General features: G+C 44.8%; 1 protein-coding gene across 1 annotated transcript in view; it reads left to right on the top strand.

The window, feature by feature from the left end:
- ncor2 (nuclear receptor corepressor 2) overlaps nt 1-17,737 on the top strand; it is a 261,584-nt gene that overhangs the window by 83,064 nt on the left and 160,783 nt on the right. The window contains exon 5 of the mRNA XM_068006268.1: nt 11,001-11,183. Within this exon, the coding sequence (XP_067862369.1) occupies nt 11,001-11,183 (183 nt within the window). The remainder of the gene's footprint in view (nt 1-11,000; nt 11,184-17,737) is intronic.

Genomic DNA, 17,737 nt, shown 5'->3' with positions numbered 1-17,737 from the left:
TCGAGGGCAATTAGGGATGGGCAATAAATGCCGGCCTCGCCAGCGACTCCCACATCCCATGAACGAATAAATTTTAAAAAACCTGACATCTGTCATATGCCCCTTTTTTCTGCTTCATCTTACTATCTCCTTTGTTATCCAGGGAGCTCTGGCTTTAGTTGCCCTCCTTTCTCCCTCGTGGGAATGTACCTAGACTGTACCCAAACCATCTCCTCTTTAAAGGCTGCCCATTGTTCAATTTTAGTTTTGCCTGCCAATCTTTGATTCCAATTTACCCGGGCCGGATCTGTTCTCATCCCACTGAAATTGGCCCTCCTCCAATTGAGTATTTTTACCTCACACTTCTCCGGATTAAATTCCATTTGCCACTTTTCTGTCCACCTGACCAATCCATTGATATCTTTCTGCAGTCTACAGAGGGACTGAAAGGACTAATAATTCAATCGGAATCTCGTTGAGGAGTTGAGTTGCTGTTAGACACACGTAAAGCTCAAGCAGTTTATCATTTCCATCTACACCCTACGATGGAACAGGTCCTGTGAATCGCTCTCATCTACTCTTCCTGACCGTGCTGTGTTCGTGGTGTTACGATGAGTATCGAAGTGATTCATAACCCCTCCCATTTAAACCTTTCACCCTCACCGAACCATCAACAACTTTGATATAATCAGTGCGCGGTTTTCCAACTGATGATAATCTGTGGACGATTATCGTAAAACACAGTGCGCACATATTGTATACTTTCCAACTGGTTTGTTTAATTTGTCTTCAGTTGAACTTTACATTCCCGGCATTCTTTATAAATTATTCAGATGGAAGAAAAAAAGTGTAAATGCTGGAAATGGAGAGCAGGTCATTCAGTGTCTGGAAAGAGAGAGCCAGTTTACGATGGTTTGGGTCAGGACCCTATGTCAGCGCCAAGAGACGAGACTCTCAGACCTGGGGTTGGATGGGAGAGAAAACAAAGGGAAGGGAAGGGGTTCATCCAATCACCGAGAGCAAGTTAACGGGGTGAAGGACCTGCAAACGGTTCAATGGAGAAGCAAAAACCTGTTAAATTAGATCAAAGATTATCTCAATGAAGGCAGTGGAAAGAACAAAAGAATGTGTGACTCGGATGGTGGTGAGAAAGGCCTGAAGTGAGAATAGGAAGTCCCTAAATTCATCTAAATTCATCCCGAGTACATCCAGCAGTCGCTGGATTTCTCAGTGTTTTGTGGGCAGTGAGAGTGACTTGTAAACACAGGAGGTGCTGCTGTTCCTGAAGATTCTCCCACTCCAGTCAATCAGCTGCTAAAACGCACATTCTGCTGTCTGCTGCTCAATATTATTGTCCCTGGTTGCCGAATAAAGGTCACATGTCAAGGACTGTAGGTGTCAGCCATCAGCCTAAAGGAGATTGGAGAAACTCGATGAGATGGAAGTGTAGACTTTGGGTGAATCATATTCTGACCTCCCCACCGCTACAGGCCTATCCAGATTTAAATGTCCAATCACATGGAGCAACTGACGAGATTTTTATCTGACAGATTTTGTGCACTGTCCCCAATCACTAAACACTGTCTCGTCCCCCTAATAAAATGGGGCGAGCCAGATTAACACTGGGTGCGTAGAATAAAAATACAGTCTGGTTTTAAGAACATAAGAACATAAGAAATAGGAGCAGGAGTAGGCCAATCGGCCCCTCGAGCCTGCTCCGCCATTCAATAAGATCATGGCTGATCTGATCCTAACCTCAAATCTAAATTCATGTCCAATTTCCTGCCCGCTCCCCGTAACCCCTATTTCCCTTTACTTCTAGGAAACTGTCTATTTCTGTTTTAAATTTATTTAATGATGTAGCTTCCACAGCTTCCTGGGGCAGCAAATTCCACAGACCTACTACCCTCTGAGTGAAGAAGTTTCTCCTCATCTCAGTTTTGAAAGAGCAGCCTCTTATTCTAAGATTATGCCCCCTAGTTCTAGTTTCACCCATCCTTGGGAACATCCTTACCACATCCACCCGATCAAGCCCCTTCACAATCTTATATGTTTCAATAAGATCGCCTCTCATTCTTCTGAACTCCAATTAGTAGAGTCCCAATCGACTCGACCTCTCCTCATATGTCCTCCCCCTCATCCCCGGGATTAACCGAGTGAACCTTCTTTGTACTGCCTCGAGAGCAAGTATGTCTTTTCTTAAGTATGGACACCAAAACTGTATGCAGTATTCCAGGTGCGGTCTCACCAATACCTTATATAACTGCAGCAATACCTCCCTGTTTTTATATTCTATCCCCCTAGCAATAAAAACCAACATTCCATTGGCCTTCTTGATCACCTGCTGCACCTGCATGCTAACTTTTTCATTTTCTTGCACTAGGACCCCCAGATCCCTTTGTACTGCAGTACTTTCCAGTTTCTCGCCATGAAGATAATAACTTGCTGTCTGATTTTTCCTGCCAAAGTGCATAACCTCACATTTTCCAATATTGTATTGCATCTGCCAAATCTCCGCCCACTCACCCAGCCTGTCTATATCCCCTTGTAGGTTTTTTTATGTCCTCCTCACTCTCTACTTTCCCTCCCATCTTTGTATCATCTGCAAACTTTGATATGTTACACTCGGTCCCCTCCTCCAAATCGTTAATATAGATTGTAAAGAGTTGGGGACCCAGCACCGACCCCTGCGGAACACCACTGGCTACTGGTTGCCAGTCCGAGACTGAACCATTTATCCCAACTCTCTGCTTCCTGTTAGACAACCAATCCTCCACCCATGCCAGAATATTACCCCCAATCCAGTGATTCTTTATCTTGAGCAATAATCTTTTATGTGGCACCTTGTCGAATGCCTTCTGGAAGTCTAAATACACTACGTCCACTGGTTCCCCTTTATCCACCCTGTACGTTATGTCCTCAAAGAACTCAAGCAAATTTGCCAGACATGAGTTCCCCTTCATAAAGCCATGCTGACTTTGTCCTATTAAATTATGTTTATCCAAATGTTCCGCTACTGTCTCCTTAATAATAGATTCCAAAATTTTACCCACCACAGATGTTAGGCTAACTGGTCTATAATTTCCAGCCTTCTGCCTACTACCCTTTTTGAATAACGGTGTTACATTAGCAGTTTTCCAATCTGCCGGGACCTTTGCCGAGTCCAGAGAATTTTGGAAAATTATTACCAAAGCATTTTCTTTGAACCTGCAGCCTGGGCATTAGTAAAATGGCTCAAATGAATATTTGGAACCAGCACCAGGTCCCAGTAGGATTCTGTACCTTTATAAGCTGGTGTTATAAGCTGGGCCGGTACTGGGGGGCTTCACCCTCTCCCTGCCCCGGGCCTTGGGGCTCCCCCTATTTCCATTTCTTACTCACCGGTTTGTCCTGTTTGAATTTCTGGGGCCTGGAAGTTTTGGCAAAGGTATTTAATTCTGTTGCCTCTTCTGTGGGTAAATCCTAAATCAGATGTGTGGCTATCTGCACGTTATGGGAACACAGAATTAAAATTTACATGAAGTCCGAGGCTCAACTCACAAAGGCAAAACCTGTAACGTGCCTGACTGGAGGGACCTGTGGGTGGCAGGAACTGGTCTGTGGTGAGTCTCACTGACAGCATGCGGTCTCCTCTCTTATTTGTCGAGGTGTAAAGCACACAGTGCAGATTTAAATAAGCAGCACAGTAATCCCCAGTCCGTTTCATTTCAAAGTTTCCAGCACTCGTTTTATCGACACTTTAAGACTCGGTTGTCATTTCTGTCGAAGGAGAGAATAAAACGAAAGCTGCTGGAAATGAAAAGCACAATCCAGGGTGACTGAATTTGGTGATTGTTGTGGGAGATGGTTTAACCAACAGACTGTGGGCCAGGATACCCTGAGTGAAGGCTTTGCAGGGAATCAGTAAATGAAATTCCAGTGAACCTTCTGCACCAGATGTTAGGCACTGAGCTCAGCTCGTGATATGAATGGCAATGATTTGCCTCAGATACTCGCTACAAGTGGCAGTGTGATTAGTGAGTTAAGATGCACGACTTTTTCTCACCTCAGGACTGACACCAAAGTGTGAACAAAGGTTTGTGGTGAACAAACATCGGACTACCAAATCCCCAACTTTTTGTTTGTGTGATCTGCAGGTACTGGTCGGCTGGAAAGAGTCATAAACTTGTAATCACAAGGTGACCTAAATGCTGCTCTACCTGATTGACTTGGTCTGCAGTTTGGAGGAGCGCTGTCACTTTAAGGAGACGCCGAGCGCTGTCACTTTAAGGAGACGCCGAGCGCTGTCACTTTAAGGAGACGCCGAGCGCTGTCACTTTAAGGAGACGCCGAGTGCTGTCCTTCCATCACCTCACTTTGGCCAATCACATCACTGGGCAAAGCCAGGAGTCCAGTGCCACGAGTCCCAGTAATACGTCATTACCATCTATGGGACTCTCTTTCACACCTCCTTATCCATCATGTATGATGGGAATTTCTGTATCCCGTACAAGTTGAGAATTGTACTTAATTCCAGGCCGGCTTCTCTTTGTTTCCATGTTTTGGTTCCCAGGATACGCAGGTCAGGCATTTTACATGATTCTGATTGGTTGGATCGTACAGTGTGTGGAACAGTGTGGTGACACATTGAACAGATGTCGATAGGTTGTTGGGACAGGTGACCTGCTAGTTCTACAGTGCAAACTGCACTCAGATCCTCACCCCTCCATTGGAAACACAAACCTGGTTAATCTCCCGAACCCCAAAATATCAGATTCAGGAGATGGACCAGTGTATCACTGCATTAACTCCCCTTACATCGGAAATCCTGATTCGAGTACAAGCTTGATTCAGGCACAACATTTCTTGGCAAATAAGTTGGGCTTTTATTGGGATCCAGTGTATGGAGTGATTTGATTACGAGCTGTTTTTTCCACTAAAGCAGCTGTTGCTGTTAGCAATATTTTTCTAGGAGCGTGAGTGGAAATCCATATGGGAAACAAAGTGTTTCACAGACACTGTGATCAGTTATAATTAACTGTCAATCTCTGTTCGACTGCACCAAATAACTGTTGCAGCAGAAGCTTAATACCAACCTGTGAATGATTGATTGGTGACCCTGTTTCTTCTACATGTTGAATCTTAATAACGGCCTGTGTGTGTGGAGTAGAATGGGCCGGAGACAGGGATTGAGGTTAATGAAGTGAAAAGCTTCACCTGTTGGCTCCAATGCCTTGGCAAAGCCCAGGAAGAGTGAGTCATGCACAGAGCTTGTGGCAGACACAGGAGAGAGCCAGCCTGTCATTCAGTTAGTACAAACAGTAAGTGTATTGTTCCCATGGATCGTTTCGCCGTATAACAAAATAATAATGATTTGTCTGTATCAGCTTTTCTGCAAGTCTGAATGTGCTGACAGTCCAGCCCCAGTGGATTTAAGATCCTTGGTATCAGAAATGCTTTCTGAGCATTTAATTGAAACCCAGAAACCATTTGAGGTCCAGAACTGACCCAGCGTCACCTAGTTTTAAAAACAGATGCATTCTGGTCAGCTTTTTGACCTATTTTAAATCATTCAGTACAAAAATAGTACCACTACTTCACAATGTCATCTACCTGTGCAGGCTGCATTTTCCTTGTAGATGAATTAATCATTATAAGAAGTGCCGAGGAAGCATATTTGTGTCCATGTTTCACTTGCGCTTCTGGCATTGCACATTTCAGCAATTTAAATTTTCCTTATTTCCCCCATGGACCTCGGCCCCAATGAGTGGTACATTCCATAGACCCCTGCCTAATGAGTGGTACATTCCACATACCCCTGACCCCAATGAGTGGTACATTCCATAGACCCCTGCCTAATGAGTGGTACATTCCACAGACCCCTGACCCCAATGAGTGGTACATTCCATAGACCCCTGACCCAATGAGTGGTACATTCCATAGACCCCTGACCCAATGAGTGGTACATTCCATAGACCCCTGACCCAATGAGTGGTACATTCCATAGACCCCTGACCCAATGAGTGCTACATTCCATAGACCCCTGACCCAATGAGTGGTACATTCCACAGACCCCTGACCCCAATGAGTGGTACATTCCATAGACCCCTGACCCAATGAGTGGTACATTCCACAGACCCCTGACCCCAATGAGTGGTACATTCCATAGACCCCTGACCCAATGAGTGGTACATTCCACAGACCCCTGACCCCAATGAGTGGTACATTCCATAGACCCCTGACCCAATGAGTGGTACATTCCACAGACCCCTGACCCCAATGAGTGGTACATTCCATAGACCCCTGACCCAATGAGTGGTACATTCCATAGACCCCTGACCCAATGAGTGGTACATTCCACAGACCCCTGACCCCAATGAGTGGTACATTCCATAGACCCCTGACCCAATGAGTGGTACATTCCATAGACCCCTGACCCAATGAGTGGTACATTCCATAGACCCCTGACCCAATGAGTGGTACATTCCACAGACCCCTGACCCCAATGAGTGGTACATTCCATAGACCCCTGACCCAATGAGTGGTACATTCCACAGACCCCTGACCCAATGAGTGGTACATTCCATAGACCCCTGACCCAATGAGTGGTACATTCCACAGACCCCTGACCCCAATGAGTGGTACATTCCATAGACCCCTGACCCAATGAGTGGTACATTCCACAGACCCCTGACCCCAATGAGTGGTACATTCCATAGACCCCTGACCCAATGAGTGGTACATTCCATAGACCCCTGACCCAATGAGTGGTACATTCCATAGACCCCTGACCCAATGAGTGGTACATTCCATAGACCCCTGACCCAATGAGTGGTACATTCCATAGACCCCTGACCCAATGAGTGGTACATTCCATAGACCCCTGACCCAATGAGTGGTACATTCCATAGACCCCTGACCCAATGAGTGGTACATTCCATAGACCCCTGACCCAATGAGTGGTACATTCCACAGACCCCTGACCCCAATGAGTGGTACATTCCATAGACCCCTGACCCAATGAGTGGTACATTCCACAGACCCCTGACCCCAATGAGTGATACATTCCATAGACCCCTGACCCAATGAGTGGTACATTCCACAGACCCCTGACCCCAATGAGTGGTACATTCCATAGACCCCTGACCCAATGAGTGGTACATTCCACAGACCCCTGACCCCAATGAGTGGTACATTCCATAGACCCCTGACCCAATGAGTGGTACATTCCACAGACCCCTGACCCCAATGAGTGATACATTCCATAGACCCCTGACCCAATGAGTGGTACATTCCACAGACCCCTGACCCCAATGAGTGGTACATTCCATAGACCCCTGACCCAATGAGTGGTACATTCCACAGACCCCTGACCCCAATGAGTGGTACATTCCATAGACCCCTGACCCAATGAGTGGTACATTCCACAGACCCCTGACCCCAATGAGTGGTACATTCCATAGACCCCTGACCCAATGAGTGGTACATTCCATAGACCCCTGACCCAATGAGTGGTACATTCCACAGACCCCTGACCCCAATGAGTGGTACATTCCATAGACCCCTGACCCAATGAGTGGTACATTCCACAGACCCCTGACCCCAATGAGTGGTACATTCCATAGACCCCTGACCCAATGAGTGGTACATTCCATAGACCCCTGACCCAATGAGTGGTACATTCCATAGACCCCTGACCCAATGAATTTCTCACTCTCTGTTCACATACAAAGAATTACACAGAATGTTCAGCACAGAAACAGGCCATTCGGCCCAACTGGTCGATCCCGGTGTTTATGCTCCACATGAGCCTCCTCCCTCCCTCCTTCATCTCACCCTATCAGCATATCCTTCTATTCCTTTCTCCCTCATGTGTTTATCCAGCTTCCCCTTAAATGTATCTATACTATTCGCCTCAACTACTCCTTGTGGGAGTGAGTTCCACATTCTCACCACTCTCTGGGTAAAGAAGTTTCTCCTCAATTCCCTATTGGATTTATTAGTGACTATCTTATATTTATGACCTCTAGTTCTGGTCTCCCCCACAAGTGGAAACATCTTCTCTACATCCACCCTATCAAACCCTTTCATAATCTTAAAGACCTCCATCAGGTCACCCCTCAGTCATCTCTTTTCGAGAGAAAAGATCCCCAGCCTGTTCAGTCTTTCCTGATAGTTATAACCTCTCAGTTCTAGTTGCATCCTAGTAAACCTTTTTTGCAGCTTCTCCATCGCCTCTATGTCCTTTTTATAGTGTGGAGACCAGAACTGTTCACAGTACCACAAGTGTGGTCTAAACAAGGTTCTGTACAAGTTTAACATAACTTCTCTGCTTTTAATTTCCATCCCTCTAGAAATGAACCCCAGTGCTTGATTTGTTTTTTTTTATGGTCTTATTAACCTGTGTCACTACTTTTAGTGATTTTTATATTGGTACAAAGGATATGGATTATTATCCAGGTGTTCGGGTAAGGGTTATTATCCAGGTGTTTGGGTAAGAGTTATTATCCAGGTGTTTGGGTATGGGTTATTATCCAGGTGTATAGGGTATGGGTTATTATCCAGGTGTTTGGGTAAGAGTTATTATCCAGGTGTTTGGGTATGGGTTATTATCCAGGTGTTTGGGTATGGGTTATTATCCAGGTGTTTGGGTATGGGTTATTATTCAGTTGTATAGGGTAAGGGTTATTATCCAGGTGTTTGGGTATGGGTTATTATCCAGGTGTTTGGGTATGGGTTATTATCCAGGTGTTTGGGTATGTGTTATTATCCAGGTGTATAGGGTATGGGTTTTTATCCAGGTGTTTGGGTATGGGTTATTATCCAGGTGTTTGGGTATGGGTTATTATCCAGGTGTTTGGGTATGTGTTATTATCCAGGTGTATAGGGTATGGGTTATTATCCAGGTGTTTGGGTATGTGTTATTATCCAGGTGTTTGGGTATGGGTTATTATCCAGGTGTTTGGGTAAGGGTCATTATCCAGGTGTTTGGGTATGGGTTATTATCCAGGTGTTTGGGTATGGGTTATTATCCAGGTGTTTGGGTATGTGTTATTATCCAGGTGTATAGGGTATGGGTTATTATCCAGGTGTTTGGGTATGGGTTATTATCCAGGTGTATAGGGTATGGGTTATTATCCAGGTGTTTGGGTATGGGTTATTATCCAGGTGTTTGGGTATGGGTTATTATCCAGGTGTTTGGGTATGGGTTATTATCCAGGTGTTTGGGTATGGGTTATTATCCAGGTGTATAGGGTATGGGTTATTATCCAGGTGTATAGGGTATGGGTTATTATCCAGGTGTTTGGGTATGGGTTATTATCCAGGTGTTTGGGTATGTGTTATTATCCAGGTGTATAGGGTATGGGTTATTATCCAGGTGTTTGGGTATGGGTTATTATCCAGGTGTATAGGGTATGGGTTATTATCCAGGTGTTTGGGTAAGGGTTATTATCCAGGTGTTTGGGTATGGGTTATTATCCAGGTGTTTGGGTATGGGTTATTATCCAGGTGTATAGGGTCTGGGTTATTATCCAGGTGTATAGGGTATGGGTTATTATCCAGGTGTTTGGGTATGGGTTATTATCCAGGTGTTTGGGTATGGGTTATTATCCAGGTGTATAGGGTATGGGTTATTATCCAGGTGTTTGGGTAAGGGTTATTATCCAGGTGTTTGGGTATGGGTTATTATCCAGGTGTATAGGGTATGGGTTATTATCCAGGTGTTTGGGTATGTGTTATTATCCAGGTGTTTGGGTATGTGTTATTATCCAGGTGTATAGGGTATGGGTTATTATCCAGGTGTTTGGGTATGGGTTATTATCCAGGTGTATAGGGTATGGGTTATTATCCAGGTGTTTGGGTATGTGTTATTATCCAGGTGTTTGGGTATGGGTTATTATCCAGGTGTATAGGGTATGGGTTATTATCCAGGTGTTTGGGTATGGGTTATTATCCAGGTGTATAGGGTATGGGTTATTATCCAGGTGTTTGGGTAAGGGTTATTATCCAGGTGTTTGGGTATGGGTTATTATCCAGGTGTATAGGGTATGGGTTATTATCCAGGTGTTTGGGTATGTGTTATTATCCAGGTGTTTGGGTATGGGTTATTATCCAGGTGTATAGGGTATGGGTTATTATCCAGGTGTTTGGGTATGGGTTATTATCCAGGTGTTTGGGTATGGGTTATTATCCAGGTGTATAGGGTAAGGGTTATTATCCAGGTGTTTGGGTATGGGTCATTATCCAGGTGTTTGGATATGGGTCATTATCCAGGTGTTTGGGTATGGGTTATTATCCAGGTGTTTGGGTATGGGTTATTATCCAGGTGTATAGGGTAAGGGTTATTATCCAGGTGTTTGGGTATGGGTCATTATCCAGGTGTTTGGGTATGGGTCATTATCCAGGTGTTTGGGTATGGGTTATTATCCAGGTGTTTGGGTATGGGTTATTATCCAGGTGTTTGGGTATGTGTCATTATCCATGGGTGTTTGGGTACGGGTTATTATCCGGATGTTTGGGTATGGGTTATTATCCAGGTGTTTGGGTATGTGTCATTATCCAGGTGTTTGGGTATGGTTCATTATCCAGGTGTTTGGGTATGGGTTATTATCCAGGTGTTTGGGTATGGGTTATTATCCAGGTGTATAGGGTAAGGGTTATTATCCAGGTGTTTGGGTATGGGTTATTATCCAGGTGTTTGGGTATGGGTTATTATCCAGGTGTTTGGGTATGTGTCATTATCCATGGGTGTTTGGGTACGGGTTATTATCCGGATGTTTGGGTATGGGTTATTATCCAGGTGTTTGGGTATGTGTCATTATCCAGGTGTTTGGGTATGTGTCATTATCCAGGGGTGTTTGGGTATGGGTTATTATCCAGATGTTTGGGTATGGGTTATTATCCAGATGTTTGGGCATGGGTTATTATCCAGATGTCATTATATGATGTATGGTAAGGGGAGAATGTACCAGAAAAATTGTCAAAATCTCATCACTTGTGCATTTGGCCGTGTCTGAGGTTTTTATTGTCTGTCCTTCCAGGAGCGTTGTGTCACCAGCAATGTAGGAGCTCTGTCACCCGTTGGCTTGTCACAGCAGCATGACCTCGAGATAGACGCGGTGCCCTCTGGCCTGTCCAAGGAGGAGCTGATTCAGAGTATGGATCGTGTGGACAGAGAGATAACCATGGTCGAGCAGCAGATTACCAAACTGAAGAAGAAGCAGGTAGTGTTTGCCCATGCTTGCTGCAGTGTGGGTTAGGAGTGAGGGGCGGGGTCGATATATACAGTGACACAGCCCTGTGTCTCAGTGATTATCTCTCTTAATTGATAAGCACAGGATTTGAACCTTTTTATTTAATACAAAATGCTAAATCTCTGATAGTACAGAATTTTTAACAGAGGGGTAACGATCGTCATTACTGATTCCGAATATCCTCGCAGCGATTTTGCTGAGAGATGAATTTGCAGCAGGATGGAATTTGTGCAGGGGAAAAATTCACTGCATCCGACAGATGTTGGTTACGTAATGAGAGGAATCAGTTGCTCCAAACTAGCACTGGATTCTTCTTAAAGAGAGAAATATCAAGAAGGTAAAATATAATTTAAATTTCAGAGGCGCCTTTGTGTAGAACATTGTCACTTGTTTCAGGGCTCTGGTGATGAGGATGGCCATGTGTATCCCTTAAAGAGACAGCACACTCTGGCAATGACTATTTTGCACCCGTGAGTGCAGTGATGTGTTTGACTGTTTATTCTGTTTAAATAGTTCAGCTTTGTAGAAAATTTAACTCAATATACTAAAATTAGAATGTAAAAATAGTGGAGGAGGAGGTCAGTTTCTAACGGGTTATTTATCCCACAGGCTGGAAGTCACTGGGATCCACCTGTCTCTCAGGATGTGCACAAAGTGTTCAGTGAAACTGTTCATTTTTGTTCACCTTCTACATGGTTAGATGTTGTAATTAATCCCAAAAATGCTATTATACTTCCAAAAGCAGTTAATCCCCACAACAATAGGGAGAGATTGATGAGCAGGCATTGGTTGGTGCGTTCAATCTGCCAAAAGTAGGAGGTGGTTACAGCATTTTATCAATGAACAGTTCTGTGTGTAAACGTGAGCTGCCTGTCCCATTCACCAGGTTCTTTTTGCTGCACCTCATTCCTGTTGTATTTCTGTGCTTTTTTAAAAAAAAGGCAAAGGATTAAGTTTCTGCAAGTGGGACAGCAGTTTATATAGAACTGGAAACTAGAGGCTTCAAGCAGAACGGAAAGGACATCGCAGCCATTAATCTAGAACGTTTTATCACCAGTATCGACATCTATTAAACTGAAAATAAGTTTAGCCCAGAAATCGTAAATACATTGATGTGCATTAAGCAAGAGATTGCACAGTGTGTGGTGTGAGAATTAAGTGGGTGATTTTACAGTGTGTGGTGTGAGAATTAAGTGGGTGATTTTACAGTGTGTGGTGTGAGAATTAAGTGGGTGATTTTACAGTGTGTGGTGTGAGAATTAAGTGGGTGATTTTACAGTGTGGGGTGTGAGAATTAAGTGGGTGATTTTACAGTGCGGGGTGTGAGAATTAAGTGGGTGATTTTACAGTGCGGGGTGTGAGAATTAAGTGGGTGATTTTACAGTGTGGGGTGTGAGAATTAAGTGGGTGATTTTACAGTGCGGGGTGTGAGAATTAAGTGGGTGATTTTACAGTGCGGGGTGTGAGAATTAAGTGGGTGATTTTACAGTGTGGGGTGTGAGAATTAAGTGGGTGATTTTACAGTGCGGGGTGTGAGAATTAAGTGGGTGATTTTACAGTGCGGGGTGTGAGAATTAAGTGGGTGATTGCACAGTGTGGGGTGTGAGAATTAAGTGGGTGATTTTACAGTGCGGGGTGTGAGAATTAAGTGGGTGATTTTACAGTGTGGGGTGTGAGAATTAAGTGGGTGATTTTACAGTGTGGGGTGTTAGAATTAAGTGGGTGATTGCACAGTGCGGGGTGTGAGAATTAAGTGGGTGATTTTACAGTGCGGGGTGTGAGAATTAAGTGGGTGATTTTACAGTGCGGGGTGTGAGAATTAAGTGGGTGATTTTACAGTGTGGGGTGTGAGAATTAAGTGGGTGATTTTACAGTGCGGGGTGTGAGAATTAAGTGGGTGATTGCACAGTGTGGGGTGTGAGAATTAAGTGGGTGATTTTACAGTGTGGGGTGTGAGAATTAAGTGGGTGATTTTACAGTGTGGGGTGTGAGAATTAAGTGGGTGATTTTACAGTGCGGGGTGTGAGAATTAAGTGGGTGATTTTACAGTGTGGGGTGTGAGAATTAAGTGGGTGATTTTACAGTGTGGGGTGTGAGAATTAAGTGGGTGATTGCACAGTGCGGGGTGTGAGAATTAAGTGGGTGATTTTACAGTGCGGGGTGTGAGAATTAAGTGGGTGATTTTACAGTGCGGGGTGTGAGAATTAAGTGGGTGATTGCACAGTGTGGGGTGTGAGAATTAAGTGGGTGATTTTACAGTGTGGGGTGTTAGAATTAAGTGGGTGATTGCACAGTGCGGGGTGTGAGAATTAAGTGGGTGATTTTACAGTGTGGGGTGTGAGAATTAAGTGGGTGATTGCACAGTGCGGGGTGTGAGAATTAAGTGGGTGATTTTACAGTGCGGGGTGTGAGAATTAAGTGGGTGATTTTACAGTGCGGGGTGTGAGAATTAAGTGGGTGATTGCACAGTGTGGGGTGTGAGAATTAAGTGGGTGATTGCACAGTGCGGGGTGTGAGAATTAAGTAGGTGATTTTACAGTGTGGGGTGTGAGAATTAAGTGGGTGTTTTTACAGTGTGGGGTGTGAGAATTAAGTGGGTGTTTTTACAGTGCGGGGTGTGAGAATTAAGTGGGTGATTGCACAGTGTGGGGTGTGAGAATTAAGTGGGTGATTTTACAGTGCGGGGTGTGAGAATTAAGTGGGTGATTTTACAGTGTGGGGTGTGAGAATTAAGTGGGTGATTTTACAGTGTGGGGTGTTAGAATTAAGTGGGTGATTGCACAGTGCGGGGTGTGAGAATTAAGTGGGTGATTTTACAGTGCGGGGTGTGAGAATTAAGTGGGTGATTTTACAGTGCGGGGTGTGAGAATTAAGTGGGTGATTTTACAGTGTGGGGTGTGAGAATTAAGTGGGTGATTTTACAGTGCGGGGTGTGAGAATTAAGTGGGTGATTGCACAGTGTGGGGTGTGAGAATTAAGTGGGTGATTGCACAGTGTGGGGTGTGAGAATTAAGTGGGTGATTTTACAGTGTGGGGTGTGAGAATTAAGTGGGTGATTTTACAGTGTGGGGTGTGAGAATTAAGTGGGTGATTTTACAGTGCGGGGTGTGAGAATTAAGTGGGTGATTGCACAGTGTGGGGTGTGAGAATTAAGTGGGTGATTGCACAGTGCGGGGTGTGAGAATTAAGTGGGTGATTTTACAGTGCGGGGTGTGAGAATTAAGTGGGTGATTGCACAGTGTGGGGTGTGAGAATTAAGTGGGTGATTTTACAGTGTGGGGTGTGAGAATTAAGTGGGTGATTTTACAGTGTGGGGTGTGAGAATTAAGTGGGTGATTTTACAGTGCGGGGTGTGAGAATTAAGTGGGTGATTTTACAGTGTGGGGTGTAAGAATTAAGTGGGTGATTTTACAGTGTGGGGTGTGAGAATTAAGTGGGTGATTGCACAGTGCGGGGTGTGAGAATTAAGTGGGTGATTTTACAGTGCGGGGTGTGAGAATTAAGTGGGTGATTTTACAGTGCGGGGTGTGAGAATTAAGTGGGTGATTGCACAGTGTGGGGTGTGAGAATTAAGTGGGTGATTTTACAGTGTGGGGTGTTAGAATTAAGTGGGTGATTGCACAGTGCGGGGTGTGAGAATTAAGTGGGTGATTTTACAGTGTGGGGTGTGAGAATTAAGTGGGTGATTGCACAGTGCGGGGTGTGAGAATTAAGTGGGTGATTTTACAGTGCGGGGTGTGAGAATTAAGTGGGTGATTTTACAGTGCGGGGTGTGAGAATTAAGTGGGTGATTGCACAGTGTGGGGTGTGAGAATTAAGTGGGTGATTGCACAGTGCGGGGTGTGAGAATTAAGTGGGTGATTTTACAGTGTGGGGTGTGAGAATTAAGTGGGTGTTTTTACAGTGTGGGGTGTGAGAATTAAGTGGGTGTTTTTACAGTGCGGGGTGTGAGAATTAAGTGGGTGATTTTACAGTGTGGGGTGTGAGAATTAAGTGGGTGATTTTACAGTGCGGGGTGTGAGAATTAAGTGGGTGATTTTACAGTGTGGGGTGTGAGAATTAAGTGGGTGTTTTTACAGTGCGGGGTGTGAGAATTAAGTGGGTGCTTTTACAGTGTGGGGTGTGAGAATTAAGTGGGTGATTTTACAGAGCGGGGTGTGAGAATTAAGTGGGTGATTGCACAGTGCAGGGTGTGAGAATTAAGTGGGTGATTTTACAGTGTGGGGTGTGAGAATTAAGTGGGTGATTTTACAGTGCGGGGTGTGAGAATTAAGTGGGTGATTGCACAGTGCGGGGTGTGAGAATTAAGTGGGTGATTTTACAGTGTGGGGTGTGAGAATTAAGTGGGTGATTTTACAGTGTGGGGTGTGAGAATGAAGTGGGTGATTTTACAGTGCGGGGTGTGAGAATTAAGTGGGTGATTTTACAGTGCGGGGTGCGAGAATTAAGTGGGTGATTTTACAGTGCGGGGTGTGAGAATTAAGTGGGTGATTTTACAGTGTGGGGTGTGAGAATTAAGTGGGTGATTTTACAGTGCGGGGTGTGAGAATTAAGTGGGTGATTTTACAGTGCGGGGTGTGAGAATTAAGTGGGTGATTTTACAGTGCGGGGTGTGAGAATTAAGTGGGTGATTGCACAGTGCGGGGTGTGAGAATTAAGTGGGTGATTTTACAGTGCGGGGTGTGAGAATTAAGTGGGTGATTGCACAGTGTGGGGTGTGAGAATTAAGTGGGTGATTTTACAGTGCGGGGTGTGAGAATTAAGTGGGTGATTGCACAGTGCGGGGTGTGAGAATTAAGTGGGTGATTTTACAGTGCGGGGTGTGAGAATTAAGTGGGTGATTTTACAGTGCGGGGTGTGAGAATTAAGTGGGTGATTGCACAGTGTGGGGTGTGAGAATTAAGTGGGTGATTTTACAGTGCGGGGTGTGAGAATTAAGTGGGTGATTTTACAGTGCGGGGTGTGAGAATTAAGTGGGTGATTGCACAGTGTGGGGTGTGAGAATTAAGTGGGTGATTTTACAGTGCGGGGTGTGAGAAATAAGTGGGTGATTTTACAGTGCGGGGTGTGAGAATTAAGTGGGTGATTTTACAGTGCGGGATGTGAGAATTAAGTGGGTGATTGCACAGTGCGGGGTGTGAGAATTAAGTGGGTGATTTTACAGTGCGGGGTGCGAGAATTAAGTGGGTGATTTTACAGTGTGGGGTGTGAGAATTAAGTGGGTGATTGCACAGTGTGGGGTGTGAGAATTAAGTGGGTGATTTTACAGTGCGGGGTGCGAGAATTAAGTGGGTGATTTTACAGTGCGGGGTGTGAGAATTAAGTGGGTGATTGCACAGTGCGGGGTGTGAGAATTAAGTGGGTGATTGCACAGTGTGGGGTGCGAGAATTAAGTGGGTGATTTTACAGTGCGGGGTGTGAGAATTAAGTGGGTGATTGCACAGTGCGGGGTGTGAGAATTAAGTGGGTGATTTTACAGTGCGGGGTGCGAGAATTAAGTGGGTGATTTTACAGTGCGGGGTGCGAGAATTAAGTGGGTGATTTTACAGTGAGGGGTGTGAGAATTAAGTGGGTGATTGCACAGTGCGGGGTGTGAGAATTAAGTGGGTGATTGCACAGTGTGGGGTGTGAGAATTAAGTGGGTGATTGCACAGTGCGGGGTGTTACAGTTGCCGGGAGATTAACCAGTGTGGGTTGTTTGAATATTGGGTGATTGTCACTCCACTTTTTAAGAAAGGAGAGAGAGGAAAACCAATGGGAACAGTTTCTCTCTATCTGCTCTGTCCAGACCCTTCATGATTTTGAACACCTCGAACAAATCTCCTCACAACCGTCTCTGTTCCAAGGAGAACAACCCCAGCTTCTCCAGTCTATCCACGTAACTAAAGCCCCTCATCCCTGGAATTATTCGACTAAATCTCTTCTGCACCCTCTCTAAGGCCTTCACATCTTTCCTAAAGTGCGGTGCCCAGAACTGGACACAATACTCCAGCTGTGGCCGAACCAGTGTTTTATAAAGGTTCATCATGACTTACTTGCTTTTGTACTCTATGCCTCTATTTATAAAGCCCAGGATCCCGTATGCTTTTTTAACCACTTTCTCAACCTGCCCTGTCACCTTCAACTTTTTGTGTACATCTACCCCCAGATCTCTCTGTTCCTGTTCCCCTTTTAGAATTGTGCCCTCTAGTTTATATTGCCTCTCCTTGTTCTCCCTACCGAAATGTATCACTTCGCTTTTTTCTGCGTTAAATTTTATCTGCCACGTGTCCGCCCATTCCACCAGCCTGTCTATATCCTCTTGAAGTCTATCACTATCCTCCTCACTGTTCACTACACTTCCAAGTTTCATGTCATCTGCAAAATGCTGGCATAGTGGTTATGTTACTGGACTAGTAATCCAGAGGCCTGGACTAATAATCCGGAGTCATGAGTTCAAATCCCGCCACAGCAACTGGGGAATTTAAATTCAATTAATTAAATAAAATCTGGAATTAAAAAAACCAGTATCAGTAATGATGGCC

The sequence above is a fragment of the Heptranchias perlo genome, chromosome 25 (genome assembly GCF_035084215.1).
Source record: "Heptranchias perlo isolate sHepPer1 chromosome 25, sHepPer1.hap1, whole genome shotgun sequence".
Classification (NCBI taxonomy): domain Eukaryota; kingdom Metazoa; phylum Chordata; class Chondrichthyes; order Hexanchiformes; family Hexanchidae; genus Heptranchias; species Heptranchias perlo.
Note: the sequence above shows the minus strand (reverse complement) of the source record. Positions and strands in the feature narration are given on the sequence as shown.